Source organism: Passer montanus, unplaced genomic scaffold (assembly GCF_014805655.1).
Source record: "Passer montanus isolate IOZ18808 unplaced genomic scaffold, ASM1480565v1 scaffold40, whole genome shotgun sequence".
Lineage (NCBI taxonomy): Eukaryota > Metazoa > Chordata > Aves > Passeriformes > Passeridae > Passer > Passer montanus.
The window spans coordinates 1,094,719-1,115,387 of NW_024368819.1; the positions used below are offsets into that span (position 1 = coordinate 1,094,719).

General features: G+C 39.6%; 1 protein-coding gene across 12 annotated transcripts in view; it reads left to right on the plus strand.

Annotated features, from left to right (window-relative positions):
* Positions 1-20,669, plus strand: part of EHBP1 (EH domain binding protein 1) — a 206,896-nt gene that overhangs the window by 63,935 nt on the left and 122,292 nt on the right. For all 12 annotated transcript variants that reach the window (XM_039718885.1, XM_039718889.1, XM_039718890.1 and 9 more), the window contains 2 exons: positions 13,882-14,063; positions 15,151-15,290. In XM_039718885.1, the coding sequence (XP_039574819.1) occupies positions 13,882-14,063; positions 15,151-15,290 (322 nt within the window). The remainder of the gene's footprint in view (positions 1-13,881; positions 14,064-15,150; positions 15,291-20,669) is intronic.

The window sequence follows — 20,669 nt, forward strand, 5'->3', positions numbered from 1 at the left end:
TTATTGCTTTGTCCTTTTGTGTGTTCTTATGTGACCTGAAGCAAAGGAAAAAAAAAAAGTTTTTGGAGCTCCTTAAAGAAAAAAAAAAATCTTTGTCTCAGTTCAGCCATCCTCTGTCTGCAAGGACAGGGAGCTGAGTTCACACAGGCTGGAACAGGAAGAGTAAATCTCCACACAATACTGCATAAAAATGTAACCCCATGTGATGGCTGAACCATTCTCAGTATGCTGCTGTCAAAACAGGTGGTTTCTTGCTCCGTCCTCGCTGCTCCCCACTTTGTGGACAGCAGCCCCTCTGTGTGTCCATGCTGGTGCTCCCCGGCCTTTGGAGAGCTCAGTCTGACCCAACTGAAACATTGTGGGGTTTTTTTCTGGGTGGGTTTTCTGCTGGTTTAGTGAAAGGAACCGGGTTGTGAAAGAAGAGGGAGGAAAGTGCCATGGCTGGTGCAAGGCAGGAGCCTGTGGTTGGAGCAGTGGGATTGGGTTTTGCTTTGGAGACAGGCGCTGTCTGATGGCTGCAGGCAGAGGCTGTTCCATTGTGCCTCTGCTCTGGGTGAGGCCCACGAGGAGGGATGGGTGTTCCTGGGACCCCTCGTGCCCTGCAGGAGCTCCCACCCTGTGCTGCCGCGCGGCTGCTCCCCGTGGGCCTGGCTGCCTTGGCTGGCCACTCTTGTCCATGACCTGCAGCGTATCAGCACTGGAGGGACCTTCCTTCAGATTGGGCTCTTCCAATCCCTGCCAGCTAGCAGCCATCTCCCTTCATGGCGAGCAGAGACCTTTTGCTCAGAGACCATGCATAACCTGCTTTGGCTGAATTTCCATCTGTTCTCTCCTGCTGTCCTCTCATCCAGCGCTGTGAGATTTCAGCGGCACCTCCAGAAATCACCTTCTTCCATGTGGAGCACTAGCTGTCCTTCCTGACCCAAACTTGTATCAAGAGTCCCTTCCTTTGGCTCTTTTAGACTCTTGCTGTGGTAGGACTCTCTCTCCTTGGCAGTGAAATTGCAAACTCTTAAGTTCATGCTTTCATTTTGGTGATGTGTAAGACAGATACTGAACAGACTTATTTTTTGTGGCATAGGAACATTAGCAAAGGTTTTATAAGACCATCAATTGTTGTTGAAAGTTTAGAAAATAATGAATGTGTGGCCAGACCCCCTCCTAACCTGAGTAAGAGCTGCCCTTACACTGTATAGTTTCACTAAAATAAATCCCCTCTTGCAAAAGTATCACAACGCTCTGCCTGGTGCGTGTTTCTGTGGGCTCGTGTTTGTTTTCATGTGCTGTAAACCCCAAGATAGAATCTCCTGGTTTATAAGGGCTAATAATTTGTTCCCAAATTTAACAAGGTGCTTAATCACATGGCTTTTTTAGCTTGATTTAATTACAAGTAGGTTGTGTACTGAGAGTTAGGCTTGCATTAAATACCTTGTTTAACTGAGGTGTGCCTTTTTGGTGTCACTTGTCACTGTGTTTAAGGGACATGGGCAATTTATGGGCCTTACTGAGGAGCATTTGTGCACATGCTATCCTGTGATAGCTGGGATCAGGGCTAAATTCTCAGTTATGACTGGCTGTAAGTAAGACTTCTTCAATACCTCTTTATTTTGCTGAATTTTTTATGTAATAAAAGACAAATTCTACAATTATGGTTTGTTGTCTGTCCTTAGTTTTGCAATCTTTTTTAAAAAAAGTTTTGCAGTGCAAGTTATGTTTAAACAAATCAAATTGTGGGGCAGAACTTGAAAATTCCTTTTTATTATATCCAATTTGAAATAACTATTGTTGTTTGTTAAGACTGCACCAGATTGCTTGGGACACAAAGCTCTCACTGCCCATTACTTGCTGAGAAGGAAAAAAAAAAATAAAAAAGCAGCTGTATCAAGTTTTTTGCAATTAAAAATCTGGAAAAACTTGTTTAAGAAACTATTAGCCCAAGAACATGCATCTTTTGTCAGTATAATATGCAGCTCTGAATACAACTCTTTTTATCAAGAGTGCAGTGTTTCATATTTAATCAACGTAAAATTGAGTGCTTCCCTCACATGAATGTAACACAGATCAAGTCTCAGCCAAAGCAAATAAAAGAATGAATGCTTTGTTAATCATCCATAACTAATTTGTGCATACACAGAAAAAATGAAATCTGTTTTTGACAAGACCTTTTTCATAGGAACAGCAAGGGAGAATTGAACATGTAATGTGCATTAGTAATAGAGAATAGCAATGGGAAGATCTGAGATGTTTGCCTCAGATGACTTCAATTTCTAGATAGTAACAGTATTTAACAGAAACCTAAGGTAAGAGAAGGGTGGGTTTTCTGTTGTTTGCCAAAATGTAGTAAGACAAATCTATGCTGAAGCAGACATAGATGGATTCTTGTATGCCTTGCCATATATTCATAAGTATTGCAGGGAACTGCCACATATCTCTGTGACAAACTCAGCTAATAGATAATACACAGTGAAGAAAATGTTAAATGCATTGCTTCTTTGCACAGGCAATATGATTGTGTTGCTCTGCTGACAGTGTGGTTATGGTTGATGGGGCAGCTTCATTACAAGCCCCTGTTTTCAGGCTATTGCAGCTTTAACAAAAAATAAAATTCACCCATTGGACTGAAATTTTCTATGCTTGTCAGCCTTGAGGTGAATTTTACTTTAAGTACAAAGTTAGAAGAAATCCATTTAGCTATTTCCCTGATTGAAACAAATTTAGAGGGAGGGAGGGTGGCATGGGCTTTCAAAAACTTGAGGTTTATGTTTATTGCCGAGATGCATTTTGGAATGCTTTTTGTTTATCCTTGCTGTTAACATGTATACTGTGTTGTTTATAAACATAGACTTAAATAAATAAATAACTGCACCTGCACCACACACCATTCCCATGCTGTGTGTGCACAGGGTGTGACAGCTGAGGTGTCTGACATGTGTGAGCATGTCCCCATTCCAGCTTCACACAGATGTGAATTTTCAGCTGCCTCCCTTTTGCCCTGGTTGTATTCCCACTCTTTGCTCCCTGCTTCTTCCTGCTGACATCAGACTCAGCCCACCCATCAGCAGGATGACGCTGGTGAGATCCGCAGAGCCCGATTTTTTGTCTCCTTCCTGAACTCTGCAGAGCAGCCTGCTGTGCACAGGAACCATCCCCTGCCAGCCACACTGCTCTGACATAACAGCTGGGAGGAGACTTGCAGATTGAATCTGTATCGCTGAGGTTTTGCCCCTGATAGGGAGCTGCAGGTTTGGATAATAGAAATAGTAATGAAGTGACATAAGAGAATAGTAATAAAGAATAGTAATAAGGTACAAGTATAAAGAATAGTAGTAAAGGATGAGAGAACTGTCTGCTGGAATGGAGACCCTTCCTTGAAAAGCCAACTCTTCCAGAGTGGATGTTGTGATGAGGATCACAGCCATGGAGCTGAGGACAGTGGTGGCCTTGCAGTGTATCCCCTTGGTAGCAGTGGGAGATATAGGGAAGAGCAACAGCAGGTCCAGAAATTTCTCTGTATTTTGAGGCACATCTCCAATTGTGTTGTGTCCTGTTGTTGTTATGTATTCTGGCGATTTTGGTACATGCTGTGAACCTCTGAGCAAGATGCAAGAGAATAAAAAGAGCACAGTCATGAATTTAATAATGGAGATACATTCATGCTGTAGTAATATTGCTGACATGTTCACTTTGAAGAACATTGTGCTGTCTTTAATGAAGTGGCCTTTTAGCCTAACTCTGAGAAATTCCCAAAGTGATCAGTCATTTGACCTGGAGTCTCTGGTTCTGCCCAGAGGAATGTCCATGGTGTGAGCATCACTGCTCAGCACACAGCCATCAGGCGTTACAGACCATTCAGCCACTTGCTCTGGGCTTTTGCAGTTAAGGTTCAACTTTCAGTACAGAAAAAATACGAAATAAGAGTCAATAATATTGACACTCTTGCAGGCTTTTCCTCTGTTGTAAGCCTTGCAAACTTGGTCATTTAATATTGTGCATTTGCTCTATGGAAGTTATCCTCAGATGATAACAACTGGTTGATGACACACTGGTATTTTGAAAATCCCATTTTAACAGGTTATATCTATGCTAAATAATTAAGTCTTTCTCTGGAAAGATGAATTAAAGTATGTAAGCTTGTTGGAGCAGTTAATCTTTTCACCTTGTTTCTTCTTCGAGGAGTTTTGCCTCAAACTTTCTTCCTTGTTGGAGATTACAAAGGAGCTGAATAATGTGCTTACATTTGCAAGTTTGTTTAAATAATCAAGAGTTAATTCTGGAGCCTCTATCACATATGCCTTCCTGCATGGTATTTGTTTCCTCAGGACAAGGTTTGTAGGTAGGCATGGCCTGAGGTGCAGAAACAGTTAATATTATATTGAATTCACATTAAATATTCACTCCTGAGCTTGAGGTATTATTTCAAACACACCTTTTTAACGTTCCAGGATACTGGGTATTTGTCTTGAAGTGACACCAAGACAGAGTAAGGAAATTTAGAGACTGTAATGGAAAGAGAAAAGAAGCTGAACTAACAATAAATCGGTAACTAGATTACCCTTAAAAAATAGTCAATTATTTTTCATTAAAGACTGACTCTGTTAGGAGACACTAGCTGGACATCTCTCTTTTGTAGCTATTTGAAGGTGCAGTAGCACCATTCATGGGATACCTCTGCACACAGCAGAGGAGTGAATTATGATGATGGAGGCTTCCTGTCAAGCAAAGTAGAGCTATGTACCAGGCATTGGTAAGTGAGCTTAAATGTAAATACTGTACCAGGTTTTGCCTATTATTTTAAAACACAACCAGAGAACAACCTGTGAGTCCCTTTAGTTGATACAGGAAAAAATGTGGAGTTATGAGCTGCTAAGCAGTAAATAAAGTCATAGTTATGAAGTCAGCTACCCTGTCCTCCCCCTGGAAGAAGGAGGTCACACAAAATAAGTGTGTTTCTTACTCCACTTTTTGCTAAAATTTTAGGAGCTAAGTTTATCATCTGCTGTTTCTCCTTCTCTAACATTAGGTAAATTATCTGTATTTCTACTTTGTGTTGAAGCTAACTGTACAGAAGTACCACACAGTTATACAGCAAACTCTTCAAAAGCAGGGAGGAGCAGGAGCCCAGCCTGGGGGAATGCTGAGTGCCTCAGCTGAAGCAGAGCATGGGAACTGCTCCTGGAGGCAGAGGGCACAATGTGAGGGATGCAGCTGCACACAGCTCCCAGGAAATGAGGGACTGCTGTGTTTTGCTGAGCTGCCAGCCCTGTATGCAGTGGTTTTCTAACAGCCTCACCTGCCACGTGGCAGCAGCAGCTCAAGCCTGGACTTCCTTAAATCTGCTCCTTTGAGAGGAAAGGTTTGAGGATTTAAACAGCCAGTTAATGATAATAAGTTTCTCTTCCAGCTTCAGCTGAACTTCCACAAGCTTGTGGCCCACGTCCATAGCAAAGTAAAACTGTACAGGAGTTTACAGTAGGAGTTACTTCTTTAGCTTTTGTTACATAAAAATTATTTCATCCTGATGGCTTTTGCTTGCTAATGATTACTATGTAGTAGTTCCCACAGGCTTGCACACAGCTGTACCCTGTGCCTTAGCAGACTTGGGGGAGATGGTCACATCCCTGGCTGCTGTAGCATTTGGGGAAAGGAAAGGAGCAGACAGTCTCTAATGTGGAGTGATCCCAACAGCAGAGAGTGAATGGCTCTGAAAGAGAAGCAGAACCATTGGGGCATTAGTGAGCTCAGCGTGTTGGGATCTAGACTTTGCAGGAAAGGATGTCCTTTTATTTCTGCTAAGGATAGTCTCATGTTCCAGGCTCTTGAGTTGTACAGCACAAGCTGTAGCTCTGCAAACACAGGCAAAAATTCATGTATTTTGCAAAGATACAGTAATGTTTTCATCAAGTGCAAGGAGAGTCTGAGTTTAGCTAGTCAAAGGCATCTAACAGTAAATTTAAACCTGTCACTACAGAAGAAGAGAAACTTGCACAGCATCTCTAGAAGAAGTGATCTGAAAGAGCAAAAAAGCTACAAATACTAAAGTGAATGTTTCTCAAATTAGTTATCAATCTCCTGTATACTTCTGTGGGAGAGCGTTCAGGAATTGTTTCTGCATTACCAAAACAGTCCAAGGGAGAAAGCAATTGAAGATGTTATAAATGGATACATAAAGCAGTTATCCACATCCTATAGAAGGTTCAGTATTTCAGGGTTCTGCTGCTTACTAAAATTACCCAGCTTACATGTAATTTTTTCTCTGTTGTCCTTTGTAAGCAGCAAGCCCATTTTAGAAGGGGATACCTGTCTCATACAAATGATCTATTAATAAATTGCTCAACTAAAATTTTAATCATGCACATACTTTGCCATCTGTCCAGTATGAGATGGCATAGTCTAAGAAGCTTAATAATATTTTTTGCTAGAAAAACAGGACCTCTGAATTTTCTTGGTGTTATTCTGCATAGTGTAGATGAATTACCTCAGTTTCTTAGGTATAGTTGCTTTTTCTAAACTTCATGTCTGATGTTAATCATTGGAGATTTCCAGAGTCTGTGAATGCAGAGGATTAGCCTGGGAGGATGAAAGGTTTGTTGTTACCTACAGCAGGTCAGCTGAGCACACCCACAGGTATGATTTTAGTCAGAAAGAACCTTTCACTACATACCTCACTCTCGGGGTGCCAGTGAAATCTCATGGGGCTGTAAGAAGACAGAATCTGAAGTAGCATATAGTGTTTTCTCTTTGCTTACTGAAATTATTGTCTCTGCTTGTGCTACATGAGAAACAATGTGTGGTGCTTCCAATATAGTGATTTATCAATGTAGATGTGCTGTTAAAACCAGCATGTTGGTGTTTTTTGAAGGAGTCTTCAAGTTTAAACTTAAGATATGACCAGTATGATAAACAGTTTGTTACAAGGCTTTGATTCTTGCAAGGACAAAGGTCACTTTGTGAGGATAACTAATATATAATTATGTCATTAAGGGTAGCTGTTTCAATGTTTAAAAGTGTTTTGTTTTATTCCAAGTCCTCATGTCTAGGGCTCCAATGTTTCTGGTATGTGCAGAATATTTTAGACATTAAATTCTCCATTCAGATGCATCATAATTCTTAATAATGTTCTGGATATCTTGAACCATTATTTGTTTTTAAACAAGTTTTCAGCAGAGATCGTGCTGCCTTCATTCGGTCCTCCAAATCTCCCATCCGCCTGTCTAAATTATTTTAACTGACATAGTTTCTAATTTACTCTCTCCAGTTGAGAGAGCTCCCTGTAGCTTGTCTATTTTAGCATTTAATTGCTGTATACTCTCCCAAATTAAATTCTGTAGTGATCCATTTTGCTCTGCTGGTGAAGCAGTGATCTTTTCATCTGAGCAAGATGGTGCGTGCGGCTCAGGCTCAGGGCTGCCCTCCCACGCCCGGAGAGGGAGAACCTTGCAGCTCCTCTCTGCTGCTGCTGGGGGCTGCAGGGGCAGGGGAAGCTTTCCTCCAGAACAGTCCCCATTTAATTTTGAAGCCCAAGGAGCCGTTGTTTCTCTCCATGAGTTTTTAGAGCTGGACAAATGGCTTTGTCAATTATTTTCTGCCAAAGTTTGCTCCTCCTTAAAATCTGCATATCTTTGTGGGCTTTTTAGCATTTGCTTTTCAAAAAAAAAATGAAAAGGCAGCCCCTAAAAATATTATGCTGTACATTTGCCTTGTTTGTGACAAAGACAATTATTGTTTCTTTTGACAAAATATCTAGTAAGGAAACTTGCTGTCTTCTCTAGTTAGGTCTTTTTGGATAATGTTTGTACATTGATTACTAATTACTTAATATATTTCTATTACGGAGAAACAATTTACTATATAAATAATGAAGAACTTCAGTAGTTTTGGATCTGGTTTCTGCTGAATGGCAATGTTTTCCTGTTATTTCTCCATATACGTGTGTGTGGAAAGGAGGGCACTGGAGCCTCAGGGGTTACAGACAGCACAGCAGGGTCACAGCTCTGTGTAGGCAAGCTGAGTTCAGGTGTGCAGAGGTAAAACACATCCTGCTGATTTCTCTGGGGGGACTCTTTCCCCAGCCCAAATAACACAGAGGAATATATTCCATGAACAAAACCCAGCCAATGTTTTGATTCTGTGTGACTCTAGAAGCTTGGAGGCAGTTTCACAGAAAATACAAAGATGTTTCTTACTTATTTGCACCTCTTATATTAACCTTGAAGAAGATTTGCCAGTCAGTTGGTAAGTACAGGATACAAGGTCATTAAAAATACATTTTAAGGAAAGAAGACTGCATGAAATTCACATTACAGCATTATTTGTCTCTCCTATAAATTAAGAATCTGAGTTCAGACCTTTCGTGTGAAGGTGTTAATCTTTTGGCTCGCTTCCTTTGGAACAGAGTTGGGCACTGTTTAATAGTGTGACATATCTGTCATCTGTGATCATCATCTTCCCAGTAAAAATGAGCTGTTTGTTTTACAGCTGTGGTCCAGGCTCTCTGCACTTAGCTCCTTAGAGTATTTTAGTCCTGCTTGCTGTGAAAGGATCTCTTTAGTAGGGAATGATGGGGATGATTCCTAGACAAGGCTCGTGGTACACAGCACTGCTTCACATTGTTCTCATTGCAGGAGATGATCAGGCTGTGGGAATCCTTGATGCCAGGCAGATATTTATAGAAGGGTGGCACTTCCTCTGTAGTAAGTTTTGGGATGCTGACACTGCTCAGTGTCAGGGATGTTATGAGAGGAATAATGCATGGTTGAATTACTGAAAAGGAATTTGTGTGGTAAGTGGGTCTGGCCCTGTATCTATCTGTGTCAGTGAATGCAGCTTCATTTGCTTCATTTGAAATGACTACAGTTTGGCCAATGTTATTTTTCCCTTCTCTAGCCCCAGACTTTGTTATATGGTGGTCATTTGAGGGTTTGAGGAAGTGACTTAAAGTGCTGGGGAGGGATAGTGTTGGGGACTGCTCCTTGAAAAACCATGCAGAGCTTTTTGAAACCCTCCTTGCAGTCCATGTCTGTGTGTGCTGTTGGTCCCCAGGCTTTGCAGAGCTGAGTGCAAGGTGAGAGCTCATCTGAGCCTGGTCCTGCACTCACAGCTTGTGATTCCTGTGGCTTCAGATTGTCTGGAATTTGTCTTTCTGATGGTACCACTGAATTGCACTTCTGTTGGTATCTGAGGTGACAGTGTTTTTAGAGTCTGTGCAAAGACAAACAGCATGCCTAGAAATTGGGAACTGCCTGAGTTTCTTATTACTAATATTCTTTTGTTCAAAAAAGGAATGCAACTTTTAATGCTGATCTGCTGAGTATCGCTTGTTCTACATATTTCTTTGTCTGAATTCAGAAATCAAGTACAGGGTATTGGGAAGTCTTCCTATATTAATTTTCATTTTGCTATCTTTGAGTGCATCTTCTTATTCCGGATCTTTAATGATTTGCTCAATTTTTTTCTTAAACTACCAGTACAGGGTATTGGAAAGTCTTCCTATATTAATTTTCATTTCATTTCATATCTTTGAGTGCATCTTCTTATTCCGGATCTTTAATGATTTGCTCAATTTTTTTCTTAAACTACCAGGATGCACAAGTATCAACCACCCAGTGTGCATAGTGCAGAGTCAGCCACCTGCTTCTTCCTGCTGCTTTGCCAGCTGGGAACAGCTGATGCAGCTTGATGTACTGTCCAGATAGGGTTATTTCACCCAAAAAAATGGTGTATGTTTGAGGAGGCATTTTGGGAACTGTGGGGAATAGGAGGAGGAGACTGTCAAGAGAAGTGAAGCTTCTTGTGAGAGATAAGTGTACAATACAAAAGCAGAAATTCCCTAATACAGGTAAGAAAGATGGAGAAGTATTGCTGTGTTTATGTGTGCTTAGGTTTTACTCTTCTTCAGTGAATTACAGTGATCACTCTGGCAAACAATGTACTTTAAGAATAACATAGAGGTTTCTCAGAGCTTTTAGCTGACCATATAGCCATTATTTTGTTATGCAAGATAGGCCTGCTGTAGTTTCTGCTAACATACTAAATAGTTATATTTTTAATAATTTATTAACAATTTCTAGGAGAATGGCACTTTTTTTTTCCAGTGTGCTGTTTCACTTGCTAGAACCATACAATAACAAACATGAAACAGCAAAAAATAGTTGTTAACCAATGCTCCATGTATTCTCTTATGAGTCCAGCAGTGCCCATTCTCTCAATCTCAGTAGGATGTTTGAGCTGGAAGATAACAGAGGTATTTGTATTTTACTGGCATCGTATGTTCGATCTTTCTGTGGCATTCAGATGTCATAGCTGATTTTATTTGCATAATGCACTGCCTTTCTTAAAAGTAAAGGGTTTCCAAATTGCTGTTTTCTTACAGAATGCACTCCATCTTCACTATTAAGTATTGTATTTTGTCACCTCCCTTTATTATTGCATTGGATTGTTTCTGTCTTGTGACTTCAAAATTGACTTTTCATGCCACCCTTTCACAAAACAGGATGTGGCAACCCTGGCAGTCACATGAATGTAAAACACCTGGAGGCATAACAGAGCCTCACACAGTTTAAACTTTTATTATATAGGCAAAAGCAGGAAAGTTGAGCAATTAAAACATTTGTGCTGGGATTCCTGCTTGACTTTCCACATGCTCACATGAGACACAAGTAAACACCAGATCAGACATTTACCCTTAAATGGGTATTATTTATTCAGTATACTACCAAAGTGGGCTTCTCTTTGTAATAACTCATTTAAGCCTACTGCTGAGCTGTTTCTGTCCCTTCTGCTTGTGGGTTTGCTGTCTACTCTATTCTTGGATTATTTTATCCCTGCTAATTTAAGAATTATTTATCCTTCTGCAAGAAAATGTCTCTGTGTTTCTGGGGTAACTCAGATTCTACTATAAGGAAGCATGTTGGTTTTTAGGAAGAAAATACTACAATCTTTGCAAGAAGTGGTTGTTAGCACACTCTGACATTTAAAGACAATTTTTTAGAAGTTGGTTGTGTGTCAGAGTAGAAAACACAATCCATAGTGAATCAGTCATGGACCTAAGCAGCTTGAGAACATTCTTTTAACATGGAAAAAGTTTTTCCCCATTTACTTATGTAGCTAAAACCATGTAAAGACAAACCTGTAAAGTTCAAATGGAGAAAACATTGCAAAACTTCTGACAGACTTCACTTTCTGGAAGAGTGGGAAGATAAACTTGCATGTGAAGCAAAATAAGACTTGAAATATCAGGCACTGTCTATTTTTATTTGGGTTTGGGGATTTTGGTTGTGGGGGTTTTTTTGTTGGTTTTTTGGTGGCTTTTTTTGGGGGGCTTTTTTGTATAATAATATTACAAATTTGGACTTTTGTAGGCAGTTTTGGGCTTTTTTGTATAATAATATTACAAATTTGGACTTTTGTAGGCAGTTGGAACTTCCAAAGTCAACTTCTGTCTTTGGCCCACAAAAATATGAAATTAATAAATTTCTTTGGAAGACTGAACTCGATTGCCAAGTGTATCTTGTTCTTCCCAACACATCAGGATATATAGTGATAGGACAATCTTCCTGCTCATGGCTGGCTTCTTCCCTTTGTCCTGGCACCCTGCTGCCTGCATTCTCATTTCCCTTTTCCTCTACATCAGCTAACACCAGAAGATTCCATTAGGAATTGCTGATGATCACCTTCACTGGGAGAACTTTGCCTCTTTCTTATTCATGTCTTTCATTCACTCTCCAATCCAGATAATCTGAAGGTGCAAATGACAAGATGATAATTTGTACAATAAGTAGATACTAAGTGAAAATGTAATTTCACATCATTTCAAACTTCTTCTGCCTTGCTATCTGTGTCTAGCTTTTCCATGCTTGCAAGTTTAATGTGTGCTTTGTCTTCACTTCAGAACCACCATTGAATTGGAGATGGGGTTGGCTTCTCTTGTTTGCCTTAACTTTTTTAGAAAAATCACTGTGATAAAGACAACATGCACCTGACTTACCAGATAAGATGGTGTGTTTGTAACAAGAGAAAGTAGCTCTGCCCCCAGGTAGCCCTGTTTTTTGGAGTCACTGAAGCATATTGGTGTTCCTTAAGAGACCTAGTGGGAGGTCTGTGTGCTGCTCCCATAGCATTGGCTGCATCTAACAGGTGAGCCAGCACTGAGAAGGCATTTGTAGCTACACAAGCAAATAAATCCAGATCTTTGTTAGACTGGGGATATTCACAGCTGCTGAAAAGTGGTTTTCGTAGTCAGACTGAGAGGAGCACATCAGAATACAGGCACAGTGTGGCTGATGAATGATTCATCTGGAAGGCTGCAAGCAAGCACCCACGATTTGCTCTAAGATCTGTTGATCTTGCTAAGATCAACATCTTACTGTCAACATCAACTATTCAAAATCTTCCAAGATGAGTTGTCTGAGATCCTGTTGGGTGTAGATGCCTGAACAGGCGCTGCAGTAAACCTTGCATTCCGTATAACGAGTTGTAATGTTAGTTATTCTAAAGGTATGATACAATAACAGATTATTGTTGTTCATATCTGTGTAATAATGGAAACTCCCTGATCATACTTTCCATTTTACACATTGTCAGAACCTTGGACCTTAATCTTGCTCTTTGATTGACAACTGCAGGCGGGGAAGGAGCGCTCGTATTGTTTGTGAGAGTCGCATCTGTTCAACTTAATTCAGCTGAGAGTATTTGCATATTCTTAAGTATTTCTTCTGAGAGGGCCTAAATCCTTCTCAAGTGTTTGATGCATTTTCGAAATTCATTCATAAGGTATCTACATGCACTAATAGTTCTGTATAATATTGCTGTGCATAATCTGTCAGATAAGGCTAGTTTTTTAAACAAGGTATTCTTTGGGGATGACATATTACATTCTGACTTATTCTACTGGGCAGAAATGTCAAGTACTTTGAAAAAGGATGCTTGAATGTTTTGATTGAATTAGTATTCTTTATTCAACACAAATTGTCAACTGCAGTAAAATGTAGTCTTATTGTGGGAACATTTTTCAAAAGAATTAATAGCAGGGCTTTTTTGTTTTATTTTTTGTTACTGGAGCTTTTTTGCATATAATCATTCCTTTCCTGATGATGCTGATAGTAGATAGAATAAGAGAGTAGATTCTTAGATGCATTTTAGATTAATTTATCTGAATTGTTAAACCATGAGCAACATTTTTATATTGAAATATAACTTCAGCTTTTCAAAAAAAAATTTGGCTTTTATCTATTTTCTTATTTATTTTTTTTATTGCAAAATTTTTATCAGTATGTTTGGAAGTATTGTCAATTTTAGTTTCAGAAACCTTTCACTCTTGATAGTGCATGTACAACATTAATGAGAAGAACTGCTGTTCTGAAAAATATTCAGGTATACTGTTTGAGCATGGAACACAAAGTAGATGACCTCAAAGCACTATGCAAAGAAATACATGCATGGTCCAAACCTATGTCTTCCATAGGCTGGAAGTTCCAGTCCAGAACTAGCCACGTTTGGACAGAGCGAGTCCAGTTTGCTGTTAAAAGAAATGAGAATATATTGCCAACAGTTTAACTGGATGGGGGCTGTGGATCTGGTTCAAGCTCAAGCCATTAAAGACAGCCTAGGTCTTGTAATGGAGCTCCACTAATCACAATGGACAATATTTTTTTTTTTTCAATTGCACTAAGAAAGTGTTCAAAGCTCCACCACCATTAGTGACTGATGTAGTTTAAGAAATTATTTTCTGTCACTCAACAGGGCCATAGTGATGTTTTGGAAAAAAAAATACCAAAACCAAAATAACCCCTACAGATTTAATAAGTGCATTTTTTGTTTTGTGCACATGCAGGTTTTAGTGTGACAGCACCTTTTACATTAGCTTTGTTTTTCTTTTGCTTTCAGGAATCTCCTTCTGGACGTAGAAAAGCGCTTGCCACCAGCAGCATCAACATGAAGCAATATGCCAGCCCCATGCCTACACAGACAGATGTCAGGTTAAAATTCAAGCCTTTGTCTAAGAAAGTGGTAGCTGCCACACTGCAGTTCTCATTATCTTGTATTTTCCTGAGGGAAGGAAAAGCCACGTAAGTTGTTTGTTTGTTGGGGTTTTTTTTAAACCAGATAGCCTGCTTTGTGTTGCTTTTCAAGGAATCCTTTGGATAAAGAGCTCTTTCTGTATAGAATGGTGGAATTTGAGAGCATCCTTCAGCATACCTATCATTCCTGCCATACCTGGTTTCTTAACTGAGTAAAAGCTGTTTTTTGCTCTGATTTCAGCCTTGTATTCTTCAGAGACAAGTGGCTTGTGCTCTGCTCTTACAGACATTTTAAATAACAACAGCTTAAAAGTATCTACAGGTCTGAAATGAGTGGGAGTGTGTGTTTATGTGCATGTGTGTGTTCATCCAACAATACCCTTGGCAGATTTCAAGGGAGCCCACTGATATTTCACAAAGAATGCAATAAGGACAAAGCCAGTTGGAAGGTGAGGGAGGGTGGAGTTAGAGTTAAGATTTTGAGTTGAGCACAAGAACATCCTGTGGGAAGAGTTCTCTTGGGCACTGATTAGCGCTCCCTTGACTCACTCATTGGTTCTAGATTGTAAGTTATTGACAGGGCTTTCATTGTACCCTGAACAAGGGATCTGAAAAAAAGCTGCTCTTTGTGAAAGCATTGGTTTCCAGTATGTGTAAATAGACACTGCCTTTTTTTAAAAAAAATCTTGTTAATGATTTCAGATATTTATAAAAAGGATTTTAATCGCATAACAGTATCAGCAGTTATGAATTAATGCAGGTATTGCATGTAGCATATGGGCAGTAGGTCTGGCCAAGCATTTTCACTTTAACCAAAGCAGACCAGGCAAGCATTTGCCAGCCTTTCTGGGCTGGTTTAAAATTTTAGGAAGCAGTTGTTAAGTTAGCTCTTGATGCAATGCAGTATTTTTTTACCCTTTACAATTTTGTTAATTGAAAACTTTCCCTTCAGAAATTGATATATATTTATGAGTTATATTAATTTTCTTTTTCACTATAATCAGGATCAGATCTGATATCATAGACCTCCCTGAAGAAAACATCAAAATATTTAAAGAATTTTTAAGAATGCAGTAGTATCAGATGTGGTATTAACAAGCTGCATTTTAATGTCTGGTGTATGTTTGTTATTTAGGGATGAAGACATGCAAAGCCTGGCTAGTTTGATGAGTATGAAACAAGCTGATATTGGTAACCTAGATGATTTTGAGGAAGACAATGAAGAAGATGAAGAAAACAGAGTGAATCAAGAGGAAAAGGCTGCAAAAATTACAGGTTGGTTTTGCCACAGACATTGTAAAATATAGTTTCCTTTGCCATTTGTCCCCTTTTTTTTATCCTTATGCTGTATTTTTATTTCACTTTAAAAAATCCTACCTATCAAAACATATTTAGGATAGCTTGATTGAAGAGGAACCCATCCATAACTCAACAAAGTTTAATACTTGTGAATCCAAGAGCATTGATTTGTGTCTGTGTGTCCTGTTTTTGGGAGGGAATGCACTAAGTAGGTAGCATTTTAGGGAAGCAAAGAACCAGTATGAGCACAGGAGCAGAAAAAGCAGAGGGAAAGGGTCAGTGAGGGAGAAGACAGGAGGAGAGTCTCAAGTGAAATAATGAAGGCACTTTATGAGAATAACTGCGAAATGAGTTGTGCCATGGACAAGTGCTGAGGTTCTGCTCAATAACATGGCAATTCCAGGCTGCATATTGCTGCCTTTTGGGTGGGGGTGTCTCATGGAAAAGAAACTGGGAGGCTGTTAAAGGACTTTAATGAATTTGATAGTGAAGTTGTTTGAAGTGAGATAGTGTAACCACATTTGAATTGCTGATGAAAATGCTTAGTGTGTTCAGGATAGCTGAACTAATCGAGGCAAGTCAGATCAGGATGAGATGATGTTAAATTGTTGGTAGAGATCAGTGTGTAGTACTGCTCCAGATGGGTTCTGTAGGAACTCTTTGTGTAATGAATCAGGAAATGAAAATTAACTTCTGGTGCCAGACTTCATAACTTCCAATGATCTTTTAAAATGTCTGAAATAAAGGGAACCTTCTCCAAAGTGGGGGAAGAGCATCCCGAGCAGAGAAGTGAATTGTCAAATCTGTTCTTGAAAATGCAGAGGAACATTGGTTCAGTGTTATGAAACATTACTTTCATCACTTCTTTTTGAGCTTTCGTTGCAATCAAAAGGTTCAGCCTGAAGCATTTATTACTTAGTTACATTTAGTGTTGTGAAAGGATGCAAATATGTTTTCTGTATGCTTTACATATTCAATTAAACATTTTTTACCCTGGCCAAATCTCTAGTTATGCTGTATGTGTCTGGCACAGAGCATATTGGAAAGTCTGGAACGAGATATCTGAGAAACCAAGATAATGTATTCTTGGTCAGGGAGCAGAGATATGCCAGTCTGGTATGTGAAATCATTCTGCAAGGTTTACTTCTTTCCCAGTGTAACCAGAATAAATCAGATCACAACATCAAACAAAACCTGACACGTTCACCAGGCCGTTGGATAATCACAGAGAAGGCCAAATTAAGGAGAGGTAATGTTCAGCCTATAGAAACTCCTGTGCACAAGGGTTTTATTAGGATCTGCCTGGGTACTGCACTGAGGACTACAGAAAAGCCAGATACAGAAGGGCAGCAGGTGAAAAGCCTCTGATCTTGCTTCTCAACCCTTGATTTTGCAGCACTCAACGAGGCTACAATGATTCCTAAATCAGCAAAATCTTATCTAGGTTAGACTAGGCTGTCTACTATCCTTTGGGTAAGGTGTGAACATCCCTGGAGATAAATGGGAAGGGTGAGCTGGCTGATGTGCAACACAAGCTATTTTAGAGTCATTTCAGCTTTTCCATCTGATATTGCAAAGGCCAAAATTATCTGTTCAAAACTAACAATGCCTCCTTGAAAGGCAGAAGGAATAAATACTTCTGGAATACACAACTTCTGTGCTTTGCTCAGCCTGCTCTGATACTATTTTCTAACCATACAAGATGGGAGTGTTGGATTGGTTTTTTGTAAATGAATCATGATGTGGGGAAGGTCAGCCTTGGACTTTTTCTTCTTATGTTGGTTACAACAGCTGAGTTGCTTTACGAGCCTGGCCAGCTTTTCCCACCTTTGAGAAGGAGAGGGATGGTGAAGGGGAATGAGCGCATGCAATTGCCCAAGCAAATGGGAGAACATAAAACATAGGGCAGTAAGTAAACATTAATAAATAAGATGTAAAGTATCTATTTCAACATGTGTTCAAGATTGATTTCATTGGCAATTACAGTGACTCGTGTAATAAATAAAATGAATGGGGAAAGCTAGGGGAAGAGCTGAGGAAATGAGAGAAAGAGGCAGGAATCATTGTAGAAAAGCAGGAAAAATTTAGAAAGAAGGAAATGTAACAAAACTGATGTAGCAAAGAACTCTTTCAAAAGTAGTGTTCACAGAATATCATAAAATTAATTGAGGAAGTTACATAACTCTTTTGAAAGCTTGCTGCTACCAACATTTTCTCCTCTTGTGCTGTGCTGGGTGTTGGCAGCTGAGGAGCTGGAATGCCTCACTGACTCAGAGTGCCCCATGGCAAATCCCTCACCTCCGTGTGCCTGTTTTCCCAGCTGTAAAACGGGGATACTGCCTGTAACACCTCATGGAAATGATGGGAGCAGCACACAGTTAATGTTTGTAATTGGGCTTGCAATGAGTAAAATGCAAGTAGCAAAGAGGGAGGAATCCTTCTCCTACTTTTGACTCCAGGTTTTCTCACTGCTGACTTGATGTCTGAAACGTTATTGTTCCCAAGGCACAGCTGCAAGAGGTGGTGCAAGTCTTTTATCAGACACTGTTCCTTTTTGCAGTGTACAGCAATTTTTGTTGGTTTTGTTTGCGGCGTTTTTCTCGTCGTGCCAAAGTTGCAGTTTCATAGATGAACATATGTATCCACTGCTGGGAGAGCAAGGGAGGTCTGCTGTGTGGGGCTCTAGATGGTGCAGGTGAGTTAGGAAATGCTGCTTCTCTTCCTTGATGGGTTGCCTAACTTGGAGTAGGTATCTGTGCCTCTGTTTCTTCAGCTATGAAGTAGGTGGTGCAATACTGACTGACCTCAAAAGCACTGGAATTTGGGGTGGACATGGAACTGCTGCCATACAGCTGACCAGACTGAAATATGTTTTCCATTCCAAGCACTGCCTTCACTTGGAGAAACCTCACTCCATCTCAGGCTTTCCACCTCTTCTTTTGCAGTATTTCTTGTTTAAATTTTTCATGTGTAAAAGCTGTATCTCCCCCAGCTGGTCTGTGTGAAGTTGAAAATTGTTTATTGCCATGAATTAAATTTCAAATATTTAGTTTCCACACTGCTAATATACATGGATTTAAACCTCCCAGAATTATCCTGTCCTTAGTCTTCAGTGGAACACACAACTCTCATACTTGAAGAAAATGTGCCTCATAACTCACAAACTGGGCAGTAATAAATATGTGCTTCTCTTAATGTTTTAATTCCTACTTTGAGCCTCATGCTGGGGTTAATAGCTGCCTTCTGCTCCATCTGCCCAGGAGTACAGTGTCTGTGCTGGGGCACCACATGGAATCAGGAACGTGCCCATGTGCTACCTATTGCAGGAGTCTGAATCCCAGCATGTTTCAAGAGCAAGCTTCTGGGTAACAATATGTGTAACCCTTTTTTTTTGCAATTTGCAAAACCATACTTCTCCTGACAACTTCTTACTCTTTTTCTTTGTCAGGATCACCAAGCTGCTTGGAAAAAAAACCAAACCAAACAAACAAAAAACCCCAAAAAACAAAACAAAAAAAAAGAAAGAAAGAAAGAAAGAGAGAAGAATTCCAGAAAACCTCCAGAAACCAAACCAGTGATTTATGTGACATACTTGTAGAACAAGCTAATGTGTGTTTATAGATAATGAGATTTATAAAAGATAATATAGGATATAAATCTCCAACCTACCATTTCCATACTCCAAAATATGACATAAACCATTTAATATTGTAATGAGAAACATTGTAGTGCGTATGGGTGTTTAGGTTGGCAGATAAGACCAGGTGATTCAGACCACATCAAAGAACTCTCTCTTTTTAAAGCCCTGAACTTAATTTGTTATTTTCTGACAGTAAAAACTGAATTATAATTGTTTTTTGTTTCTTTTTTTTTCCACATGCTGACATAATAAATTGTAAATCATGTCAGCATCTGAGCTTGTTTTTAACTACTAATTCATTAGTACTGCTGTTTTATGAGGTCAGCTCTGTTTTATTTGAGTACAGAAAGGTATATTTCATTGTCTATCTCGAGTCCTAAAAATTCCCAGAAGATAGTATTATATTGTGTAGATTTCTCAGGGGTATGTATGGTTTTATACTGAGAAAGCTAAGTTGGGACAGTTTTGGTATTATTTCTTAGGATAATAGTCTTGTCTGTTGGAGCTAAAAATAAGGAAGTGAGGATGATTAATTTAACTCTATGTGACAGATATAAGTGTAAAACTGTGTAAGCAGATTTATGCTTTAAGGTCAAGATCAGTAGGGAGATGATGCATTACAGAGGAATTCTGTTTGGGGTTTGCCACTGTCAACATTTAGGATGTCCAATTGATATTGGCAGAGTAAGTAATTTTCCTTGGTAATTTGCAGATTGGCATGTCATTGCAAGCAGTTTAAATTTGCCAAAGAAGTTTTTATCCATGTGACAGAAATATTACCAGGTTCTGGTCTGCTTTGGGCTTCAGTTTCTTTGTGCTGTCTGTGAAGGCATGAAATCAGGAGGGGTGTCAGTATGTCAGCTATGAAAAGGCCCCCCTGACTAGAAAGTTCTGGGTGGCCATGGACACCAACGTGAGTTGGAGCAGTCAGGAACAGTCAGGATACTACTCAATTTTTGCCTCAGTTTGCTATCTTGCTCCCTAAAACTAGTTCACTGAATAAAGACAAATTTTGCTTTCCCATACAAAAGCCAGATGAGAAAAAGTCAAGTTCAAAACAGCAGTAAACTAAAAGTGTTACTGAGCGGTAACTTCTTGTGTACACAAGAAATGAAACTTTAAAGGAAATACAAGAATGACTGGCATGAAGCTTTACCTTCGCTGGTGATACCAGAAGGCATCATCCATTTATTTCATGGGGAAAAGACAGGAGATGAAAAAGGCTGTCGGTGGGGCAGTGATATTCAACAAGCAGGATCATCGCTCCTGCACGGGTTTCTCTTGCCTGTTTGTCATCTGGAAGGATGAGGAAGGCTGTCCCCTCTCCACAGAGACTTATGCTCAGGTCTCTCAGAGATGCCCCAGGCTCAATCCCCATTACTACAGAAGCTCCATTTGTCAGATGCTGTGGATGGGACTGCGTTAGGGAGGAGCAGAGAGGAATTTTTCCCCTTGGGCTAGAAGCCACTCAGATCCAGATGTTTTTTGTTTCTTTCCTTCCAGAATTATGGAGTCATCCACATCTTGACTAGAATTAAACATTTTACACATTTTAAAAATTACTAATTCGTGGCAATTTAGAGCTCTCTATTATGGATAGAAGGTGAAATAGGATTTTAACAAATAGCAAGGTGTTACTTACATAGCATGACAGTGAAAATTCAGGTGATATATACATTCAGTTTGCATTCTCCTGGCACAATACTGATCATGTA